Raw genomic sequence first — 25,636 nt, forward strand, 5'->3', positions numbered from 1 at the left:
GCTAGGCAACATGTAGCCTCGCTAAACATGAAAGGGCTGAAATCATCTTGACAAGTATATGCGCAGATTACAGGTTTTTTTTAAAGCATTGACCAATTTAGAATTTGGTTTCGCATAAAGCTTTTAGCAGTTATTGCCAATGAAGTCAAGAATACAAGTAAACTACAAGCATACAGAAAAGTGTCACGCACGACAGGATATTAAGAGGATCTCTGCAACCAAGGTGCGTCTTGTCTCTCCCTTTTATCACCTCACCCCCTTTGTCTCCACCTTTCTTCCATTATCGCACACACAGGAGCACACACTTTTTTTTCTCTCTTTCTCGCTCTCTCTTTCTCACACTCGAACTTCTGAACTCTCCTCATCTCTTCATTATCTGTGCAGGTAAAGACAAGTTAGCCTCAGCAGTTTCAGGCACGTTTCCTTTGCTTTCCCTCCACATCTGTCCTTCAGACCTGCAGGACACCTACGCAAATTACCTTTCATTTTTGAAACATTATGTTTATTATCATTTTTACAAACAGTCATTAACATTAATTAACACTCCCCTCCCCCATCCTAATATTCAGGCTGACAAACATATGTTAGCAATATATATGACTTGTATAAGGTGCTATCATTTTATTTAGCAATCCATGATCATTTTCCAGGAAGTAAAAACGTGTCCCATAATTCCCTGATTTTATTTGATTCCCCTTTGACCACATATGTTGATTTCTCCACTGCATGGCCCAGCGACATTTTCCATAATTAATATCCCAGCATTATAGGTGTAGGGTACCATACTTTTCCACCTCATTGCAATCGCTCAGTCCTAGCCTGGAGCAGACACATATTAATCAAAGGCGCTGCCCAGCCGCCTCATGCAAAGACACCCAGTATGCAGAGCTTTGCCTAAGAGGGATCTCGACAGCAGTGATATGTAAGAACTGGTTGTCCTTCCAGAAAAACTGGATCTTTTAGCATTCTAACTAGGAATGGGTATTGTTAAGATTTTAATGGTATAACGGTATTACTACTCTTTTCGATTCTGCTTAACGATCTGGTACTTTAAAGGTATTCTTATCGGTTCTTTTTGTTATTTTTTAAGTGAAAAAAAAATAGAATTAAGATTGCTTTATTTTCTGAAATATAAAATAATTATCACAGCAACAGAAACAGCAATGTTTAGAACAAATCACTATTATAGACTAGAAAAAAAATATTTCCTGCAAAAGAAAACACGGTGCATGCAGGTAGGCTGCTAACATACATACTTGACGTATATGGGGCAAGCTTGGGAGTCAAATGGTGCGATTTCTCTGCCTGTATCTGACGCACTTTAGACAGCTGTTTGGACAAATTGCTTGTGTTTCAGCCCTTCCTGTTTTATCTTATACCATTCAGCAATTCTTTCATATTTATTTATTATTATTTGCATTATATTGTCTATGTGAATCCTTTCTGTTGTACAGCACATTGGTAAACACGTGTTATTTTTAAATGGTAAATGGACTGTACTTATATAGCGCTTTTCTAGTCTTTGTGACCACTCAAAGCTGCTTTTACACTACATATCACATTCACCCATTCACACACTGATGGCAGAGGCTGCTACGTAAAGTGCCCAACTGTCAATCAGATACCACATTCATACCCGTTGGCTATGCCAATTTGGGGTTCAGTGGCTTGCCCAAGGACACTTCGACATGTAGCCTGACGGAGCTGGGGATCGAACCTCCGACCTTCCGATTGAAAGACGACCGACTCTACCACTGTGCCACAGCCGCCCCCAATATGACATTTTTAAATGTGCTCTATAAATAAACTTGACTTACAAGCAAAAGGGGTGTTGCACCTGTGGCAACGAGCATTGTGGGCATCGACTTCGGTAAAGTTTAACCACACATTTGATAGTTCAGTTAGTGTTCTTTTTTCAGCGTGTTATAGTTATGATTTTGGAATGCTGTTTTCTTGTGTGACTTCCTGTTTGGAAGGATCTGCTCTGTTCAGCTTGACGCGTGCTTGAAGCGGCCTCCGTCAAAAATAGACCCGCATATCTTTAGGGGAGCAGAGCGGAGAGACGCATTGACTTGAATGGGCGCAATCGACTCCGGAGGTTGCGGTGCACACGGAACGTGGCGGAGACGGATCCTGTGGAATTTGAGGGTCATATTTGCATGGAGGTTACTGATTTTATAAAGAGGAGCACCAATGACAGTTGATGCTCTGGTCCGTAGATACATCATCAAACCACTTTAAAAGGATTAAAACAACAATTAAAACAGTCTCAATTTAATACTGATGCCTCTACATTCTATATTCTTACTAAAGGACAGCAAAACCAAGGAGCTAGTTGTGGATGTTTGGAAGAAGAATCACAGTGACTCAACACCGTAGAGGATTGGTGGTACACTAGTGAAGAGGGAGAGCGCCATCAGGTAACAGGGTTAATGAGAATCTCACATGGTCCACACACTTAGGTCTTGGTGAGAACAGCGAGGCAGCACCTTTGCTTTCTCATGCAGTGTAGGAAATGAATGGCTCCTCTTGCCACATTCTCTTTGGGTGTTGTGGTAAAGTGTTCTACCAGGGGATAACTGCTCAGGAACGAAGAGAGAGGCGGACCATCTGATATACACCACCCATCCTCCAGCACTTATAGACCAGAAGATGCAGTGCCAGCACTTTTAGGATTACAAGGAATCCTCACCACCCTACCAATACACTATTCCTGCTTCTTCACTCAGGCTAATGCCTTCGTAGCCACAAGTCCAACAGACAGACTTGGTCAATCCTCAATCCTGAAGCAATCAGGGATGACGGTGACCTCTGTATATCCTCCACAATGATCTATTTCAGCCAGACAACTCTGACTTGTTGTGATAGTTTGAAATGTTTATTGCAGCAGCAATACATAGCTCTGACCTCATCACTCCTCGCAGATTTATTTTACATGCAGAAATTTGAGGAGCGATGAGATAATATTTTAACTGCACCTAGCTGGAGACTGCAGGAGGATGCTGGGGTGGTGGTGGGGCTGAAAGTATGAGCACAGTTACTGGTGCAGGACAGCGGTGGCAATGACAGAGCAGAGGGAGAGACCGGAAATTCCTGCAGCTTAAGGAATGATGCATGTCAAGTGTGAGATCATGGCAGCTCAAGTTGCCCGCCTGAACTAGCTTGCACTCCATTTAATCCAACTCAAAGGCTCTATTGGCATGGAAGGTTCAGGGACAACAACAAACAGCATACTTGCACGTAAAGATATTATATCAGAGGACATTTGCATCCACCGGTCAAATAAACGTTAACCCTGTTTTAATTGTTTTCCAGGCTTAAAAATGATCTACTGCAGTTAAAGGTGATCTGTAGCTCAAAACAAGATAAAGGAGCAAAAAATTACCAACGAAGGAACATTATTTGTCCACATGACCGAAAGTTTTCACAGTCAGCATGGAGCAGAAAGGAGGAAGGTAGGTCATGTAGTACAGCCTTATAAATAAATAAAGAAATTAATATCAAAATCCCATTCTACAGTTCTTCGATCTTCATACAAGTTACAGTAATATGTGCAAAAACCTGATACAGAAACGAAAGCCTTCGTGGCATTGTACATTGAGTCTGACATTTAGCATGGATAAATTGTCAGCTCTGTCAAGTACGAAGAAAAACACTCTGATACTGACACTCTGAGTTTGTTTTTTTTCCTTGTACCAAAAGAAAAAAAAGTTTGTTCGTTTGTGACAATAATTGTTTTCTGTTGGGAAAAAAAACCCTGGTAGTGTCTTGTCAGCAGAAAGTATGAGTCGTGGGTTAATAACAGTAGACACAATGGTTAGATTCCACCCATGCAAACTTCAAGAACAGCTTAGCCACCAGAAAAGCCTGAGAAAAATCTCTGATGGGCGACAAACCTCCATCTTCTCTGGGCATCATTGTATTGCCTGACAGTAAGACTGCGTCTATGTTCAAATCCAAATCTCTCTCTTTTCCCACATTTCTTCTGCGGCCTGGTCGTGAGCAGAGCGACGCGGGGGTTCTGCTTTTCCTCAGATCTTCTCTGCCACTAACTCGCAGCTTCTACTGCTGGGATTCTTTGCATGTTTCGATAAAATATTAGATATATACATATTATATTTTAGGTTATCTTTCCTTAAGGCCATTTATGTTTGGGAATAGTGGGTCAAGTATCATCAATATGATGTGATTGATTAAGCTGCCAAGGTGCCACGAAATTGAAGTAAATTTTTCAAATTTGCCATTGTTGACTTACTACACGGAGAAATAAACCGATAGAGACTGAGAGACCGTAATGACTTGCTGTATGAAATAACTCAATACTAACTTATTGAGGACAGAGTTTTTAATGAGAATTCCTGTTTCTGTGGTCAGAGACATTTCAATTAATCATCATTTTATAAGCATGAATAAGTCATTACCAGAGGCACGCAAGGGAACCAAGAATCAGCGCTGTGATTTCATAACGCAGAGTGAAAAAAATGTGCCGTTTCTGTTCAGTCTTGTGAAACACTTTAAATGCAGAGGATGTGAGAAAATGTCTCTTATTCTGTTCGCTTGTATCTCTCCGTCAGACGCTGACTCGATAAACATTATTATATGGAATCAGGTCTGTACTTGTTGACTGAATGAATTCAGTTCAGGCCTTTTCTCGATGCAATGCATTGTGATTTGAATAAGTGTGATAGAATTGTTCTAAATGCGTTTACTATTCCATTATTTCTACTGGACACTATTTTGGACTGGGGAAGAAGATGTAAATTATAAAGGACTCTGTAATGATCATGACAAAAAGCTTTCAGAATATTCATTATATTCAGTTTGTAGAGATATTGGCACAATCTCTTTTTATCAGCGGCAAAATATAAATCAGTCATCTTAAACTGAGCCGTTCAAACAGGCCGTTGGTTCTTCATAAAGGAACGCTGCAGTACAAAATATACTGTATGTGCAATGTCATCTATAATTGTAGTTGACCATTCATTACTGTTGGTGAGAGGATAATACTCTATATTGATAGCTTTCTGAGGACTGTGGCACAGCTGCCTGTATATTAAATGAACCAGAGAGAAAGAGGTGCAGCCGAAGAGGCGACAATTGAAATCGAACACTGTAGGAAATCATTTGAAGTTCTATTCCTGCTGTTGAAAGCTTGGGTAAATGTGATTTACCTGATAGTAGTTAACCGAAAGCTGTGATACCGCTTCAGGATGATATTTTTTAAATATATACCTCTTGTTGTGTAAGATTCAGCCAAAAGTAATGACTTTTATTCACCCATCCTTTTTAGTTCTCCAGTGTCTGTTGTACAGAGTCTTTGGGTAAATAGGGTTTTCCTATTCACTTCAACAAACAAGCAACTTTGAGGAGTCAGCATTTATTCCAAAAACGTTCCCATTAACACGATAAGATATACTTTATTGTCCCCGTAGGGAACTTTGGATTCATTATTCAGCCTGGTTGTGATATTATGTATCTGAATGTTAGCCTCACTGCAGACACCTTACATTGTCACAGAGTGTAAATAAGAGAAGCAGATCTCTTGGACAAACAAACTTCCAGAGTTAAAAAAGGGGGCTAACAAGTTATTTGATCAGTTTAGTTTAACGGGACATGAAATTTGCCCAGGTTGTTAAATCCATTTTGTATTTTGTTTTTATCTATATATTATTTTTTAATCATTCAATACATTCATTTCGGGCACATTGGATGGCTTTTTAATCTAAAATCTTTTTTATGCACCAAAAAAAGAATGCGTGACTGCTTCAAAATCAAGGTTGGTGATTTGAGTTGAGCCAAATGTAGAAAACTTGTTAAAGCATCCGTCTCGCAAAGTCCTATAGCGCTAAATGTCCGAGGTGCATCTACATTAAACTGTCTGTGGAACAAAATCACCAACAGGGTTGATTAAAATTCTCTGGGGAAATGATTCAACTATTTCCACTTAAAATATTGAAGAGAACATTTTTCGTGTCACTTGCAGTTCATGAAAATCCATGTGTTTGTGCTGCTAAAGTGCAGCTGGTGTTATTTTTTGTGCAGTTTTGGTAACCACCAAACAGCTTTAGAGGCATTTCCACCTGGATTAGAGCCAGATCCCTGATCTGAATGTATTCCAGGAAAATTTGTATTGATCACATTTTTAATCACAACCCAGAGGCATGTTTCTGCGGCACAGCGTATTAAATCTCATCTGTATTTTATCCCTAATACCAGACACATGAAATGACTAGTAAGAACAGGCCAAATGTCAAATTTGTACCTATTCATAGCACTATTTCATTTCCAAACAACAACCGGTATCCACTCATCTCATTCATGTAATCCTTTGACTGAGGAAAAACAATTTTCTCACACGCTGTGAACAGGGCATTTGCATTCGAACACAATGGTAAAAATTATCTGAAATCACAGGAGACCTGGCTCGGAGTGAATGGTGTCTCGTTCACTTGTGGTGTTGTACTTATTGAAAGATTGGGAAGTGTTATTCATACAGTTTCCAACCCCCCCAATCTGAAACAGCTCTGACCTTTTGATAAAAAGGCTGCTTGTCAAAAGATTTCGATCAGCCTGATAAGAATCAGGGTTAGATTCTATCAATTATTTCATCAAACTGCCTTTCAGCTTGATGACATATAATCTCATCTCCTGTGTTACTCTGAATGTTTTGTGAACTGCAGGGGACAAATGTGCATGATCCCATATTAGCTTCCAGGGTTGGATCAGAAGGGACAAAACATGACATCATAGAAACTCCTACGATGCAAAATTGGATGACTAAGGGTTGGTGGAGACATGGTACGGAAATTAAAATGTGTCCAAATATAACAGGACTCTGGCTGAGCGCTCTAAATCCAACAAAAGAAACACTGTTTTGTATTTAGGCTTCTAGGCCTCTAGTTTGTAGTTCATTTCCCAAAAGGACGAGCATGTTTAATCAGGTTTTATGATTTCAATTATGTTCAAGTCACTTAATCAATTTGCTAAAGTTTGTACAGACAGTGCCAGAGGCAAAAATGTGCTGTGTTTAATGTCTTCGGACACCAGTTGAGACTACAACGCATGTAACTGTTGTCCAATTCTTTTTTGTTAAAAATCCTTCATGCAGCTCCTGTTCATATGTCTCTAATCAACTGTGAGTTTTTAATATAAAAGGACTTGTTTCTGAAGAACAGCCAAATATCTGCAGGAAGTAGCTGTTGACACTGATGGTGGGTGCAATTGTGTAATTAGCACTCCTACTGCAACTACAAATGGCACTGTTACTCTTAGCTGTTCCTAAATCGCAGGTGTAAATGACATCCAACATCCAAATCCAACCATCCAAATTTTGAGAGCAATTATGCTCCATGATCCTGCTATTAAGTCCTTTAACTTTTCAAATGCCTCAAAAATTCTATGAGGATGCCAACAAATGTATGAAGTAGGAAAGGGAAAGACCTGTTGTCAATTCACTTGCTGTTCAGTATTTAAAAGAAAGAGACTTCTATGTATTAAAAGCGTTTCGACATCGGCTCTGACTCAAGACTGACTTCCTTTGTCCTCTGGCGTTCGAACATTGATCGACACATGCTTTGTGTAAATCACAAGCAGCGCCAAGTTTTAGTGACTCATTTTCCATCACCCAGCAGTGGTTGGTCAGAGAGGGTAGGCAGAGCTAAGCGGCTGCATGTCCAGTTTCTGTAAATGTTGCGAGTGAACAGTAATCTACTATGGCTAAACAAACAAAAAAAGATCGATGACTACAGATACAACTCGAAAAATAAGTGAAAATCCAAAGAAAAAGAAACAATTTGACGCTCAGAGGAAGGCAAACAGTCTAAACAGGAATGTGACCGTCGGCGAGGAAAATCTATAGTATATTTACAATCGTAACAAAGGGAGCCAACTGTAGACGCCTGGTTAAATTGGGAAGTCTCCTCCCACAGTTACCGTATATCGCCAGTAGGTGACGCCCAAGAGAACGAAACTGAAATTTTTCGAGATTGTTAATTTAAGTATAAACTGTATACCACAAGAGCACTATATTAAGCCATTATGGAATAAACCAGTTAGGATGGGATGGTATATGTACAATACAAATTGTATGATATGTTTCCGAGTACAGCACCTACATTTTCATCAGTACAATAGGCCAATTAGATTGAGTTGGCTTGGTCATACAATGTGCTGTATAACAATGTGTCTGACAGTGTGGTGCAATGCTGCACTTAAGGTTACATTTTCAGATTGTTTGTTTATACCTCTGCCTGACTGTCTGACATCAAAGCATATTCAATGTACTACCATAGAGGCAGGAAATAACATCCCATTCTTCGTCAACAAGCAATTTTACAATAAATGAATGGATTGAGAGTTTTCTCTACAGAATGGATATCGAACTTATGTGTGTATGTGGGGTATTATGTGTATGTGGGGTATTATGCCTGATAAGTAGCAAGGATGTACTCACTATTCATGTTCAGTTGATGCAGAAGTTGCTGGGAGCAGCTGCTTTACCATTTTATTGTATTAATGGAATACATCTTTAATTCAACTTCTAAATACAGTATACACCTACACATACAGTATATATTTCCATGCTATAAATGATAAGCAGGCTGTTGACATGACATCTAGCTGATGGTCAGAACCTGAGATTTTTCCATCTTAGAAAAATGCCGTAATATGTAAACTTTTCGAAGTAACATGGGTCGCTCAAAGTAGAGAAGTAACTTTAAGCAGCTTAACATCGCTCTACAAAAAGGAGTGGACTCCGTGGGTGGCAGTGGCTGCTGCCTGATTCCAGCAAAGGAATAATATGCCTATAGGGCACCATTCAAAAATATGTGATCTCCACCAATGTCTCTGCTCCCTTCAGAAAACCATTCTTTAATAATTCAAACATTTGCAGAGAAAGAGCCGAAGCATGGTGAAATTAGAAATTATTATGACAAGAGGGGGAATATACTGCACATACAGTACATTTGAAGACCAGAAAAAGCCAGTTAAAGCAAAAAGATCAAGGCGAGACAAGGCCATCAGATAAAGACAGTATTGTACAATAGCTGCCATAATATAATGATAAAACAAACCAAGAAATGAATGGGAAAAAATGAACAAGGACACAAATTATCGCGTCTGTCCTTCATGCAATGGGAGTTGAACATCCTTAATACAAGAAAACATTCTCATTCAATAGACATGTTTTGAATTTCTATTGGACTGTGCACATTTTAAATTTCCAACAGGGCTCTTATTGGCAAATGTGTGAAAGCACATAAACTCAGATGCCAGGCTATTTCCAAAATGTCCTGTGTCTCTTGCAGAGAGGAATCAAGCATTTAAGGGGATTTTATGTGCATTTCCTGACAGCTTTGAGGGTCATGACGCACAGTGTGTCTGGCACAGACAGCTTCGTCTCAATCCTTTATGGCTAAAATCGTCATATCTTAAAGCCCTGTTTAGGACCAGCAGCCCTGCTCTCTGCCGCTTTCTGCATAAGAGGTGATTTCATGTCAGTTTCCTTTCCTGATTAAACATTATCCACCAACCTCATAATGATATAAATATCACCTGGAATGGCACAGTGCTGCCTTCTTTCCACTTTGGATTCCAGCTGATTTCCTGCAGGTTTTATTTCCCCTCATTGTCTAAACTCAGTTGGCTCACAGTCGGCTATAAAACTGCAAATGAGGTATCAAAGGTGTTAATAGAGAAGCTTAAGTAAGACGGATGGGCTTAGGGGTGTGTATGCTCTTTCCCTTTAGGAATAGAATGTTACAGCAGGGCTCTATCTATTGATTATTAAGTATCTATGATTATTTGTAAAAATAATCATTTCATCCAGTAGTTCCCAACCTGGATTTCAGAGGTCTAACCTAAGGGGTTGAAAGAGTAATAAAAGGATCATAAAGAAGAAAAAAACATCACACCAGAGCCATGCAATCATTCGATCAGTAAGTCCATCCACCGTTTGGTCCAATCTGAAATGTCTTAACAAGTATTGGATGGATTGCTGTGAACATTGGTAAACCCATTCATGTCCCCCTCAGGATGAATTCTAATCACTTTGGTGATTCCCTTCACTTCCCCCCTTGAGCAATCATCAGCTCAATTTTTTTTAGTCAGACACTTCGGTTTATGAGCAAATTCCTGAAAAACTAATTACAATCCAATCAGCCTTACAGAGCCGCTTACATGGATGTAGATTTAATCTTGTGTACTCTGACATCCACGTTAAGACAGCAAGCACCGACTGCTAGGACTTGAAGGGTTGGGGTTTTTTAATACAAATTTTACTACATGCCATATGTTCACTAGGAGAGTTATGAGACTCTGTAGTCTGCCCCATCAGTACTCTTCACACTGATAGTGAAGATACAGAGAAGTGGGCGACAGATATGAGGGTCATGTTGCATTAGATTTAGGATGGAACAGGGCCTTTAAGGGCAGTGCTTACCAAGTTGTGCTACGGTGTCCTAAGTCAAACATCATGTTGGACAATGACATCAATGTTTGTGACAAACAAAAATTTAACGTGGATGGGACAGGCGTAGGGACTAATGCAGAATTCTCTGGGCGATGACTGTCAAGTCATGGCACCATCAATCCGCCAGACCCTACACCCTTTACGGTTGTGACAAAATGTAATTGCTTCTTGGCCTATTGGCAGGAGCACAGCTGCAGTAATGAATGCTTTTTTATAAGATCATTCAGAAATTGATTTCAAATGTCAGAAAATTGAGGCTAAAGTCAATAAGAATCTCCCAAAGCTGATGGTGACGTCTTCACATTGATTGTTGTGTCATGCAGCCAGATTGATGGATTAACTCTGTATTTACTGCTCACTATCACATAAGACAAAAAAGGACTATAACAATATCAAATTAGTTGCCGAATTATAATCATTATTTACCCTGTGATCCCTTTTCTTATCAGTATGTTTTAAATCAGCAGGATAAATTATTCTCTTTCTTTGGTGGAATTGCTTGAAACTGATTGACATATGCATCGTGTTACGAGTGGTCAGAAGAAGTTTGTCATTTTAAGGGTTGGCTTAGAGCAAAAAACATACTGGATGATGTAAGAGGAATTCCCCCCGTTCAAGTCAGGACAGTGACCTTTCAACACGTCATTCCACACATTTCTCTATGCAGGTCACTTCCTCTCAGGGCTGAAAGTTTTGTAACTTGTTTGTTGGCTAGTGCAGAATTGCAGTGCTCGTCTTCTATATTTTTTCGTTCCCTCACTCTTAATGCAAATACATTTGCAAATCTAGGAACAGTAAAAGTTTGGCATTTTTCCTGGAAGACCAGCTTAAAAAATGTTTCAGTTAGCAAAAATGTGTCTATGTCTGTCCATCAACTCAACAATAAATCCTGTAATTATTTGGGCACTATATTACACTTTCCTGTCTTCTTAGATGTAAAGCTGCAGGGATGCACTTTTAAAGGAGACTCTGTGGGAGTGTGTAGGCAGGTGTGTTGTTAATTTTAATTACCCTTTCACTGTGCGGTGTTGTAATGTCATGATCCAGATAGTTACACTTCACTATCTGCACATTTTAGTACGTCTGTGCATTCCTGCTGGCATTGCAGATATTAAGACTGTAGCAGAATAAGATGTTTGTGTGTTTTTGACAGAACAAGTGGAGGTGGGTGGGTTGATGCTACTGTTATCCGAGGATGAAGTATACAGCAACTGCCAACGCCTGTGGCAAGAGGAAAAGGGGGGGGCAGATAGAAGATTATAAAATTCAATTTAGGGCAATGGAGGGGGTGGATCTTTTATATAAGGTGCCACAGAGTTTCTTTCCCCCTTTCGGTTGAAGACACAAACACACACGCATACACACTTTCCAAAATATGCTGTAGAATCTTCTCTTTGTGTTTTTGTTGTGAAATCCAGTAAAACAGTAGATCCCTGTTTGTCTTAGCTGCAGGGCCCAGCTGAGCTTCAGATGCTGCTAATAATACACCGCTCATTGGGGTTTTTTCGTCGGGTATGACTGTATTTCTGCATGTGCGATAGGGAGAAGTGCCTGGGGTGAAGAGCAACGTTTACACCATTTCAGTACGTGCATCATCATCCGGCTCAGCCTCTGCATGGGGGAGTCATTTTGAGGATGACCCAGCAATCGAGGGAAGAGGGCATGAAATTGGCCCTCTGAGATAGTTAAGAGGTTGTTGCACTGGATAAGTGGAAACATTTCTCACCAAGAGCTTTGCCGACATTGTCGCCCAGGCAGCTGTTCTCACGTCCACGTTTTTAAAACGATGATAAAGTAAGATGTTGTGCTCTGTTTTGTCAACCAGAAAAAACACTTGAGCCAAGCGAAGAAAAACTAAGTCTTGCCCTCATTAGCCCTCCTGTTGCCATTAATAGCAGCTCATTTATTGGCTGACAGCAGCAGCATGATGCAGCTCCCACTCGACTGTAACCCACTGGGAGTTTAGACACTGCATCGAACAAGAACAGAAAGATTTCAATAAACCTCTTAAAAATTAAATCTTTAAAAACTCCATCTTGCTTGATCACAGAAATGATGAATTTAATAATTTAGGGCCAGAGAGGATTCCATGATGCACACATTAAAAGCTGCTGTTTCTGTGCCTGGAAGGGAGAATTTGAGAGGGGGGAGAAAAGTGAGAGAGCAAATGACTTAACTGGAATACTGAGTATGAGACCTACTGTATATTCATTGAGATCTCTCTCCGCGTGCCTGCACTTAAGCTTTAAATGGTTCCGTAAAACTGATGAGGTAAAGGGGAGAGGGAGCGGAAAATGAAAGTGTTCTTCTAAATGTTTTTTGGACGAACGCCTGTCAAGTGGAACGGAACTTGAGGGGGGGAAATTAGCCAGGGGACATGCAAAGTGAGCGCTGTGGCGAGATGTGTGACATCCTTCTTTCTTTCCAAAGCTGTCTGAGGAGAGGACGTGTGCAGGCACAGAATCTCCGAGAGGCAGAGAAGAGAAAAGACCCGAGAGGGACGCGAACTGGCAAATCAGATTTTTCTGTCGAGACTACCTCAGTTAGTTAAAGATGATTTCTTTCCATTGCTTTTGTGCTTGTTTGAGCTGTTTTAATCCTATAACTGGTATATTCAAAGGTATACATGCTGTTGTTCAATTTCCATCTATCAAACAGATTAATGATCACAGGAAATGGGTGTCATGGACTTTATAGACTTGTGAACAGTATAAATTATTACTGAACTCTAATTAATAATCCTCTTTAAAAATACAATCTCGAATATTTCAGTTTTGTGCTCTTGAGCGCCACCCACTGGCGATAATCGGTCTACGGCTGGCTCCCTTTGTCATGGTTCTGACTCTTGATTTTCCTCGCTTTCGTTTGTAGACTGTTTGACTTAATCTGAGCGTCGAATTTGTTTTTGTATGTGTAGTCATCGATCTTTTCCTTGTTTGTTCAGCCATAGTAGATTACCGTTTCCTTGCAATGCTTACAGGAACCGATCAATTTTTGTCAGTTTAGGTTGTCTAACAATGGTTACACATTGGGAATGGCATGGTATGGACGTTCTCCCACTGGTTAATTAACACTTGACACTACTGGTGTGACTGATTCAGCAGAACATCGTGCAAGATTGCCATTGATGCTTAATGTAATCTGCAGAACACTTTGCACGGTGCATTCAAAGGGATTCAATGAGAGGAAAATGTAGATATCAATAATATTAGGCCGGCAGGGAATACTGACATATAAGGTTGGCCTTTTGACAATCTCCATTAATGAGTCTTCTGATTAACCTGTGCCTCATGTTTTTACTCAATTTTACTCAATTTTTAGATTAGCCAGATTATAACAGAAGTTAGCTCAGGACACTTTACAAATAGAGCAGGTCGAGACCGTTCTCTTCATTATATTATTTAGAGAGATCCAACATGAATGATCTGAGAAAGTTGGATAGACGGAGGCAGAAAGAGAGAGATGTTTTAATGGCTTTCTGTTTTGAAAGTGTCACATTTCCACACAGTGAGAGAAAGTGAAAGTGTGCAACTGGCTCATATTCAGTTTTTAAATCCCAGAGCACCACCGAGCGCCCCCCAGACAGTGCTATTAGTTACCGCCGTCTGTTTCAAAAGTGGTTTATCAGACCTCACTAACAGACGTCTCCGAAGCAGAGAGCTTATGTGCTTCATACAGACTCAAGTAGCGCATGCTCTGCTTCACACTGTCTGGGTTCACACCGTCCTCCATTACTTTCGAGCTTCTGCACTCCATCACAGTCTGTTTTGTGATTTATGGTCATTTTTGACACTCAGTTTGCAAAGTTTACAGACTACCATGCTGTTCCGTCTTCAGTGCTCTGTCTGAAATGACAACTACGTCACTAACAAGGATGGTGGTGTTTGAAAGTCATCTAATCAGTGAATGCCCGAACATGTGTAACAGCTGAACTAGTTCCCCCATTAAAAACGACAGAAGATGTTGTAAGTGGCCACAAACTGTAACACACATGTTCATGTAACATAGCTTTCTAGCAGGTAAATTAACTAGGACTCTTTTTCATCATAATGGAGTAGTAAGGATTGTAATGGGGAAGAGGTTTAGTGGACTGTACTTACTACTTACTGTATGATTTTCTAGTCTTCCGACCACTCAAAGCCAAAATGGAAGAGAATCTGAGGTTTTCTTTAACTTTGCTCCAATTATCTCACTTATCTTACCCTTTCAATGTAAAAAAAAAAAAAAAAAAGGAGCACAGAATGTTAATGCCAAGTCAATTGAAGTCATCATCATACTGAAAATTTGCAGCTGAAAATAGATAATGTTCAATGGATGGAACATTGATGTTCAAATTGCAGTGCTGAATGTTAGAGTCGGTCATCCAGATCGTTCTAACAAAAATTCCTACATAAAAGTAATCTATGCAAGCAACTTATTATATCACATTCTTAAGTTCATTATGAGACAGCGACCTCTAGTTCCCATAGTAATTATAACTGCAGCTGATAAGAAACTGTAATAACATAAAGAGTGAAGAACTTGGGCGTTGGAAGAGTCAAACACAAGACTTTAACCCAGGACCCTGTTGTCTGTGTGCCATGTGTAAGCCAAGAGACAATGTGGATTTATTTCAATTTACTTCCGTGAGTTAACTTACGAGGGTAAAGCTATTACAATTTTGACCAATCAGAAACCTGTGCCAATATCCAACCTACACAGTGTATCTCCTGCAGTCTTTCTTGTACTTCCTGTAAGGTCTGGTTCAGTGTAACAGACAGTTTCTTAATTTCTGAGGCTCTTTCATAACGGGGCCACACATGCAAAGTCCGAAACTATAATGAATGTAAAACTCAATTAAACTTTATACTGTTATTAGTATTCCAACACTGATTTATTCAATAGTTCATTAAATAGTAATATGGATTTTTATGTTGTGAAAAAAATATTAGAGTCCACGCCATAATATCAAAGTGAGCATGAAGTCTTCATACAATAAGCTCCATGTATGTGCCATCTAGAGATCTGACCCATGTTAAGCACTTAACCATGCAGTGTGCTTTGTTGAAGTTGTCAATGAAGGACTTAATATTTCAAGAATCCAGTGTCATGAATTATCCTCTGAAGCTCCGCATGACGCCTCTTCTTTCTGAAAGAGTCAAGTTCTTCAAGCATATTTTTTTTACTACTGACTTTCATTATCAGTGTATAAATTACACATCTCTATCTTTTATAAGCTTATGTAAAATGTATGTACTGTATGTGAATTCAGAATCACTCTGACCTCAAATGATCTAGTAAAACATTAAAGTCAATGATTAGAAGGTTAAATGGCCGACTATTACATTGTGTCATCTTATGATCATATTGCAATCATACTGTGTTCTCTACCTGCAATTATCTATGTGACATATTTTAAAGTTTCTAAATATGGTTCATCTCCATCTGTGTACTGTTGTTTTGTCTGATTAGACATCTCTCAGTGGAAAAGGTTAGACAACTTACACATGCGGCATGACACCATGACTGCAGAATGGGGACCAACAGGGCAAGCGACCAGATGGTGCTGCCACATTGCTCGCACTGAGGTCACAGCAGATAAATCCAAGTGTATCCTGAATAACCCTGTTGTTGTTTTTTTTTTATCATGTAACGTATTTTGTAAGTCAAAAATAGGAATTGGTGAGTTGCGATTTTCCTGTTCAATATTAAACTGTGATTTATATTGCAATTATTGTAAGGATTGGTTTATACATGTTTGTAATCAGATACAATGAGGCAGCACTTCTCTTTCAAGTCCTCTGAGGGTTTTTCAATCCTGTTTTTATTTAACTAAAGAGCAATATAAAATATAAAAGGCATTTCAACTAACCGTTTCTGATGAAAATGCTCTCTGACCTAAACAATAAAACTGAGAGGAAACTGTGTAGGCGTAGACAGCTTTGTATTTCAGTTAACTGTGATCATCTGAAGGACGTTCCAGTTTTCTGCCTGCATACGCTATGACATGAAATAGTTATGTTAACGTACTGGCTTGCACCAGTGGCTGAATAAGTGAAACACGAAGCTGATCTACAGGCTCTGGAGGAAGGGGGAAAGAGTGTCTTAAATGTTTTTATATCCCCGCAGTAGAAAATTCTCTCTGTGCCTGAAGGCTTCTACCAGGGAAATCCATCATTACCCACTACTTTGTACGGTAGCACTTCTGTCAAATTGAAACAGACGTGAGTCAGCAGAACTAATTTATGTCCTTTTGCCGAATCAGAGTTGGCTGAGTTTTCATCAATCGTACCATGTGTGCTGGTTTGTTGGCTTGTTTGTCAGTGCAGGAATTCAGTGATCCACTCTCTTATGTTAGTCTCTGGGTGATGATGTACTTTCATCTTGCAAAGCTACTTATCAAATTCTTAAATCCAAAATGAGAACAAACACTGTCCCTCTTTGAAGATTAACTACGCCTCTTTTGGAATCTTTAAATTGATTTAAAATCACAGAAGACAAGAATCTCAATTCTTATTTCTCTCAATCTATTCCCCCACCCCCACGTGTTACAGCACAGTTAATTATGCAAGTTATACTCTGATGATTTGAATGTTGCACTCTTTTAAATCTCATTTTTGATTGTAAAATAATTACTCCATCAGCCCTACCAGATAGAAATAATATACTGTAGGCTCCTTTTAATTAGCGGATTAGAATGTTCTGTATGTGCTAGACCTGATAGCTTTTCAGTCAGTTGGGGACTATTTTGTTCCCACTTTTGTACGTTTTTCTTGGAGTAGGAGATATTGTAGCTATCAGATAGTCCCAAGAACTCCCCTGAGAAGAACTGTATTTCCCATTCATCTGCTCACATTTACATTCACTACAGTATGATAGCTGCCACCAACTTCAACGTGAACAGATGTCTAATCAGCCAGAGTAAACGATAACACCTGCCTTGGTTAAGAGGGGCTTTCGCATTTGGATTTTCAGCCACAAACCTCTCGTACCAATGTGAAAAAAAGATTTTCCTGGTGGGCTTTGACACAATTCTGCACCAGTCTTGACAATACCTCCGTGTATTCTCGCCACAGCAGGGTAAATGCATTGTATTGGCTTTTGTTCTTCCACATTACCATCCACAGGGACTGCTGGCACTGCACAGGCCCGTAATAAAAGGCACAGCCAGCTGTGTCGGCCAGCAAGATTTCCCTTTCATCACACTAAAACAAGGCTTACACCGGCTTCTCAATTATTAAAAGAATGAAATAAGAAATTGTGTCGAAACACCCAGCCTCCAAACGGCCAACAAACCGCTGCTGACACTCTTCAATGATACAGAAAAGGACAGATTGTTTTTGAGATGACGAGATTTGGATTAAGGTTATGTAGAGGGAGAAAACGCACTGACGCTGATTGCTGCTGAAATGTTGCCGTGTCAGAAGAGAGAATCACAACATTGCTTTTGTTTTGTAGCAAATTGCATTCAAGCTGAGTACTGGTTGCCAGATGTATGACTAACACAGCAGGAACAGGACTGTACATACCTCTGCCTGAGCCTGGGTCTCTGAGTGTTTTCTGGGCCTGTTTTTAGGTCCCAAAATAAACCAGCGTGTCATAATGTGAATTTGTTTGTGACATACTATATTGTATTTATCTTAGAGCATGGCAGCAGCCTCAAATTGATTATGCATAAATGACAGTTTTGGAACATTCCTAATGTCTTTATTTTCTTTAAAAATACATCTAAAAAACATGTTTTCTCTAGGTTCTGCGAAGCAGCTAACTTAGACGCTACAAGCTAATTCCTCTAAGGATTGGGGGGAAGAAAAGGATAACAAAGAGGCCAACGTCAGTTATGTATAGCCATTAGATACATGCCATGTAGAAGAACATACAAGGAGTCAACTTAAATAAACATTGGTTACAAAACTGGATAAAATATCAAAGCACTAAAAACAGTGGCTTTACTCTTCAAGAGCATGATTATTTGATGTTAAAGCAAGGTTATTAATCTCTGGCGAGCCTTTGTTCTTGTTTCCCACACTGAACAAGCCCTAGATTTGCTTTTTCTAAGAAAACTCTGCAACGTCATTTTCGATCGCAGGAGATTAGCTCAGCATTGGACAGATGTCACTGACTATGCTCAGAGACCCTGTTTACAAAACCAAAGGTATTACTCTTTTATGTGTTTTTGGTGATTTTTGGATGAGTTCAATGGCGCACGCTAAATTAAGCAGCAGCTCATCTTGTAAAATCTGAACTTCTGTTCCCTGCCAAGAGGAGGTTTTCCAGTTTTAACTGTGGAAGTGCGAAAGTAAAACAGCTGAATTTCTGAAAGGACTTAGGTTGAATGGGATGCTAATAGGCTTTAGATTTAAAATGGGTTTCGCCATTTAACCACCACCACCACGAGCTTTTGAATTGCTCTGTCTAATCAGAGAGAGCCCCCAATCACTGACTGCTTGATTAGCTGCTGCTTTAACAAATGATATGCATAAAGATTGAAAACACAAATTGCAATTTAATGTACAGAAACCTGTCGGCATGATAAGTGAAAAACTTTTATGTATTTATTAAGTCTGGGGAACCCCAAGAAATCAATTCTGTCTCAAAATACTGTTCATTACCACTGCCTTTTAATACTATTATCTAGTTATTATTCAGCAACTCCATTCCAAAAGCTCCAAATGTTGGAGTTTATGATGTAAATGTAATAATTTGTAGGAATAAGAGAGGTAAGACTCTAGCCCAGGGCATGCAGTTCATTGACACAGTTGCTCATGGGTTTTATATGACACTCCATAGGTTTAAAACAATAATATACCTAGATTTTGAGCTAGAAATGTAGAGTACACATACAGTACCAGTCAAAAGTTTGGACACACTTTCCCATTCACTTGTATGAGAACATTTTGCACTATGATTTTCTAGTATAGTACTTACAGAAGATGGAGTTGAAAGAACAGTTTAAGATGCTATTAAACAAATCTGGTTAGTGCTTCCTACATCTTTATACTGACAAATATTTGGCAAAGCAAATGTTTGAACTCAGTTTGACCCCTTGGTGAGGTCACTATAGGTGTGCACCCATTGTGTATAGTTTGCCTTGTCTTTCTAAAAAGCATGCTACTTCCGATTAAACAAAGACTACCTGCATTTCTGAGTTACCAGGCGGGTGATTGTAATTGCCCTGGTTTATAAATATACTCCTTATCACAGCGGAGGGATCCACATATAAACCACATCATAAGCTTCGGGATTACCGTAGGGCCTCGCCTCTGTGCAGATTACCATAAATCTCCCCACACAGCGGAGAGAGTGTGCTCTGTTCCGGAGAAACAGCCCATAGAAGGGCAGTTGCAGGGCACATCCATACACAAGACCATGGGGATCACAAACCTTAGTCAACTATGATAGATGTCAACCTTGTAATGAATATGTTAACAATTTTTTTGTTGTCTTAAAGGCCCCTCAAGCAACCCCCCACACTATGCCATGTGATAAGACTGTAAGATCCTGATCAATACAAATGCACTTGATCCACCGTTGCTGTGAATTTGCACAAACTGAATGGAGTTATGGCAATTTGTAAGTTTGCATTTTCCCACCATCAACCCTCCAAAAAACAGACACACCATACACACAAAGTACTTACAAACACTTGCTAACCAAATTGCTTAAACATGCATAAGCCATGCCATGCTGGAGGTGAGAGGTGTTCAAAATAGTTAGAGAATGTCCAATTATTCATTGTCCATTAGAGTTAACATTACATGATAATGTCATAATTTAAATATCTTGACAATAATTTGATAAACGTTAATAAAAACTGTGTTGCAGAACAGTTATTAAAGCAACACTAGATCAGACAACTACAAAAACAGTACTGCATTGTTCTAATGTGTTAGGCTGAACCCATGAGATCGATTTCTTCCCCTTTATCAGATGCGTTTATTTCCATTATCCACTTTAAGGTTTCAAAAGTACAACCTGAATAATTGGAGACATCTAACATTTGTAGTCAGGCATGTTATGAACCAAGTGTCAAGGGAGCTTAACTGTGATTCAACAGTGTCTTTTTACAGGGCATATTTGATAAAGGATTTACCTCTCTGTTGAGCCTTTGTATTTTGATTTTGAGATTGTATTTTTAGGCTGATGCGATGGATCATACCTCACACTCCCTGGAGCCAGAAATTGTGCAAGTGCAGGAACCTGTGCCATTGCCTAGCACCTCCAATGCCTCTGGTGTGGCAGCAGGGTTGTAGCTCATGTAATACTCTTGGAGCTGGGTGCTCAGGTTCTGCTCTGGCTCTGGACTCTTTCTGCGACGCTTCCGCCCCACCATGGATCGCTGCTGCAGCAACCTAGTTGCACCTGGATAGCGCCGCCACATCACATAGATAATTGTCAAGAGAAGAGACATGCTGAAGAAGAGCGCCACGCTGCCCACCACCACTTTGTGCAGAGTCATGTGCTCCATCTCTGGGGGTGGTATGTGAGTGGGTTTAGTGCGAGCAACTGAGTCTCTTGGATCTTTGCTCAAATGACCTGGAAAGGTAGGATGAGGAATAGGTCGAGGTCTGTAAGGTGGGAGAGGACCATAGGTGTGGGTTGGTGGCAAAGGTGGAGATCCGCTAGTAGGGGCAAAGGTGGGTTCAGCAGTTGCTTCAGAAATAAGCTCTGACATTGGTGAGGGGGTTTCAGTCAGAACGTAATCAGTTTCCTCACAAATGCCATGGTCCCTTGTGGCTTCCATAATTTTTTCTCCCTGGAGAAACTTTGGGCTGCTGCATATCATAGTGGTGTCTTTAGTACCCCGAAAATGTCTCAGCCAAGCCACTAGTGGGCATATGCCAGTTCCACAATCCCACATGTTACCAGCTAGGCTGATGGAGGTCAGGGAGATCCATGCTGACACTGCCTCCTGGGACACATTGGACAATTTGTTGGATTCCAGATTGAGGACTTGAAGGTTGGGCAAGCAGTGAAATACAGCTGGATCCAGGGTCTGGATTTCATTCCCAGACAGATCAAGTTTTTGCAGTGTATACCAAGTCCAAGGAAGGCCCTGGTTGACCACCCTAATGCGGTTCCACTGCAAGTAGAGTGATCGAAGATTGGCCAAACGTGGAAACAGAAAAAAGTTGATTCGTGAGAACTGGTTGTGTTCCAGATGCAACTCCATCAACTTCTGTAGCCCCAAAAAGGTGGTGCGCGTAAGAGCCTTGATTCGATTGTAGCCCAAATCCAGAAACTCTAAACTTCTACACTCCAGGAATGCTCGAATTGGGATGTTGGACAGACCATTTGAACGCAAGTGTAGGTTTTGTAGTTTTCGTAGGCCATGGAATTGACCTGGCTGCAGGTTTTCCAATTTATTGTAGGACAAGTCCAGACTGCGAAGATTGGGAATTCCATGAAATGTTGAATTGTGCAGGGATTTGATCCTGTTGGAGCTCAGTATTAGCTCTTTAAGCCGGCGAACTCCCTGGAATGCCCGACTGTCAACAGCTGAAATCTGATTGTGGTCCAAGTATATCCAGAGAAGCTGGCCGAGGTGAGCAAATTGATACGGTAGCAAGGTGTGCAGTTCATTGTAGCGCAGGGAGAGGCCTTGGCAGCCTACAGTGACATTTTCTGGGACATCCAAAAAGCTAGCTGAGTCACAATGGACAGTTTTCCCTTCACATCGACAGCTATTAGGGCAGGTGCGTTCAACAAAGCTGAACAACAGGGGAGCCCGCAGGAGGAGGAGCAGAGGAAAGAGGAGGTGTGTCAGTCGTCCATCACACAGCAATGGACCTATAAGAGAATATAAGATAAAGAGAGAAGTAAGGAATTTGATGGATTTACTAAAGGTCAAGTCACATTGCAGACAAGTCAAAGACAAATCAAAAACCTAGCATCCTCTTTGGCAAAAAAACATTCACAACTTTTCAAACAGATTTAAAATGGTTTGGTGAAAGTACCAAAAGAGATGAGTCATATGAAGGGAAAACTGGATGGATTGATGCTTTAAATATAAGAATGATTTAAGAATAAAATCCATCTATCCATTTTCTATACCGCTTATCCTGCTCAGGGTTGCGGGGGACTGGAGCCTATCCCAGCTGTCATTGGGCAAGAGGCAGGGTACATCCTGGACTGATCGCCAGTCAATCACAGGGTTGACACATAATGACAGACAACCTTTCACGCTCACACCCACACCTAAGGGCAATTTAGAGTCACCAACTAACCTAACGAGCATGTCTTTGGTCTGTGGGAGGAAGTCGGAGTACCCGGAGGGAACCCACACATGCACAGGGAGAACATGCAAACTCAACACAGAAAGGCCCACTTTGTCCGATCGGGGTTCAAACTAGGAATCTTCTAGCAGTGAGGCGTCAGCGCTAACCACTGCACCACCGCGCAGCCTAAGAATTATATCATGAAACCGTAATGTAAAATAATGCATTTTGGAAAAAAAAAATTGGCCACACCAGTCCATGCTAGTATTGGTACTTTTAAGTCTTCCCATAACCACCTGTGACAATGCTGGTTTTCAAAGTTCATATATTAAACACATATTAAACATGTGAAGGGTTTACATACCAACACACTCACAGGCTTTTAAATAACAAAAAAATCTCCTTTTTCTTATGAGCATGACCCCACTTTCCCCTATTTAAAGACATTTTAACAAACCTCCACTAAAATATCTGATTATTATAAAAATAAACTTTGGTAATGGCAGTGCCATAATCCCTAAATCCTTTAAGCGTCAAGATTCCAGCACATTGACCTGTACACTGACTTTTCAAATCGTTCTATCAAATTCAACAAAAGCTAAAAGTTCTTCTGTTCTTTTAGGTAAGGAGGATTTTATGCTCCTCAGCTTCAGATTTATTCTGTTTAAAATTACTCCAATTAGTTCATTGTATAACCCAGCCTAGAGTTTTTGTTAACTCTGGACTGTGACCACCTCTACGCAGATGACACACTTTCTATTGTTATTCCAAGGACACTGAACAACTGCAGCTTGCTGTTGACAATCTACAGTGAAAACTATCAATTTTAATTGCAGCATTCTCCTTTGAAACATGAACAAGATATTATCTCACTCAAATTTTTGATCTGTCACATTTCATTTATTCAAGAATTGACTGATCATATATTGCGCAAGTTTATGAATGTAAGTGTCTTGACATCTGACTCACCTTTACAATCCATGTTTTTTTAAAGATTATTTTTTTGGCCTTTCATGCCTTTATTGAGAGGACAGTGGATAGTGTTGGAAAGGGGAAGAGAGTGGGGATGACACGCGGCAAAAGGCCGAGGGCATCGAGGACTATAGCCTCTGTATATGGCCGCTGATTTAACCGCTGAGCTAAACCGGCGCCCCATCCATGTTTTTGCAATAACTGAGAATTCAAACTCCTGCAATAAGTTGATATATCCATACTGACTAAACAGTCTAAGGGCACTATTTAGACGGCGGAAGACGCACAGTCTAAAGCGCATGGCGCTAAGTGATTTAGGGCGTCTGACACACTTTTGCTAGTTAGACTGCGCATAATCTGGCCACAAACCGAGGCGCAAGGCGCAAAGAGGTTGGCTCAAGTCCCTGGATTATTCATAGGTGTGTTTTTGGCATAACATGAATCAAACCAATCAGAGTGTCAGCTCTCATTACCTGTAAGACCCAGGGGCACCTGCAGGCACGTGTGTTGCTATTTACACAGTAGATTTCAGTAGGTAATTCTTCTTATACAAACCCGGCCCGACCGGCATGTTTAACTTATTTCTTTCCACTGTATCTTTGAACATGCAGAAAAAAAACACATTGAAGCACAGATTGATGTTAAACCCACTGAAGCAATCCCACTGCCCAGCAGAAACGAACATGAAAAGAGGCACGCTGTGTACATTTACACATGAGGCACAGCATTAATTTTTTAAATCTCCAGACGGACAGGATCTTATGTTTATTAAAGTTCTGTGTGCTGACCATCAAAGAAAGGTAGGCTTTATTTACTTCCTTCTGGATCGCATGGCTGTATTGTCTCCTGCGTGCGTAATTCACACTGGACAGTGTTTTAATATCTGTGGGCACGATAGCCGGTGCCACAGGAAGTTATGTTTGAGTATGTTAATAAATTTACCTCTTTGGTTGATATAATATAATAGCAAATAGCAACGACAGATTGCGCCATAGACTTTATACCAGGTTTTTTTTGGTCTATGGCGCAGTTGCTTTCTGCGTCGTCAAGATAGCAATGCGGGGGGCGTTGTTGAGCTGGCGATGGAGTCAGACGTGTTTTGTTTGAGCTCCCGTCGAACTTCTTTTTTATTTTAAGTTAATAAGCACAATGCACATTAAAACATCAACCAAACTGCTCTGAAAACGGTCCGCCACGGTCAGCTAAACCAGAGATGGATGCCGAGTTCCTGAAATCGGAGATTCTTCTCTCGCTGAAAACTGAAATTTGGGCGTTGATAAAATCAGAAATGAAAAGCGCACTTGCTGAAGACTGCGACTTCCAGAAGCAGAAGTAAAAAAACAACACGGCGGCGATTCATTCGGAGATCGACCAAATGAAAACCACAATCCAAGACATGGAGACCGGAATGTCAACGTGGTCAGACAGGCTGGTGTCTTTGCAGACCACAGTAAATACCCTGAAGACGGAGGTGGCAGGGCTTCAAGACAAAGTCGAGGACATGGAAGGAAGAGCGCGGCGTTGTAACATCAGAATACTGGGGGTGCCTGAGACGACTGGATCGAGCTCCACGCCATCTGGGTCAAAGCTGCTGTGAGAAGTGCTACAGCTGGATAAAGAGGTGCTTGTTGACCACTCACACAGAAGTCTGGTGCCAAGAAAAACCGGCGGGAAACCACGAGCGATAGTGGCCAAACTTAACTATTTCCAAGACTGTGTTGAGGTACTGAGTTGATACTGTGTTGATTTATTTTTTTTCTATGTCTTTCTTCCTTTCTGTTAATTTAGCCAGATGTAAATTTCAAGCGCATGGCATCCCTCACTCAGTAGGTTATGACTGATCCGAATTCTACCAGAGGGCTGGATGGATTCTCAGTCAACTTTGTGAGTTGGAATGTGAAGTCACTTAACCATCTAGTTAAGCGTAAAAAGGTATTTACACACTTAAAACAACTAAAAACCGATATTGCATTTCTTCAGGAGACGCACTTGCGCA

The 25,636-nt window shown here is 40.4% G+C and overlaps 1 protein-coding gene across 2 annotated transcripts in view; it reads right to left on the reverse strand.

Annotated features, from left to right (window-relative positions):
• lrrtm4l1 (leucine rich repeat transmembrane neuronal 4 like 1) overlaps positions 1-25,636 on the reverse strand; it is a 57,710-nt gene that overhangs the window by 11,047 nt on the left and 21,027 nt on the right. The window contains exon 2 of one of the 2 annotated variants that reach the window (XM_069677183.1): positions 20,610-22,240. In XM_069677183.1, the coding sequence (XP_069533284.1) occupies positions 20,610-22,240 (1,631 nt within the window). Of the gene's footprint in view, positions 1-20,603; positions 22,241-25,636 lie in introns of those variants that run through there. The other variant, XM_069677184.1, reaches the window with a different exon arrangement.

The sequence above is a fragment of the Semicossyphus pulcher genome, unplaced genomic scaffold (assembly GCF_022749685.1).
Source record: "Semicossyphus pulcher isolate SPU_LCO1_2020_fin unplaced genomic scaffold, fSemPul1.0.p SCAF_28, whole genome shotgun sequence".
In the NCBI taxonomy this organism is placed as follows: domain Eukaryota; kingdom Metazoa; phylum Chordata; class Actinopteri; order Labriformes; family Labridae; genus Semicossyphus; species Semicossyphus pulcher.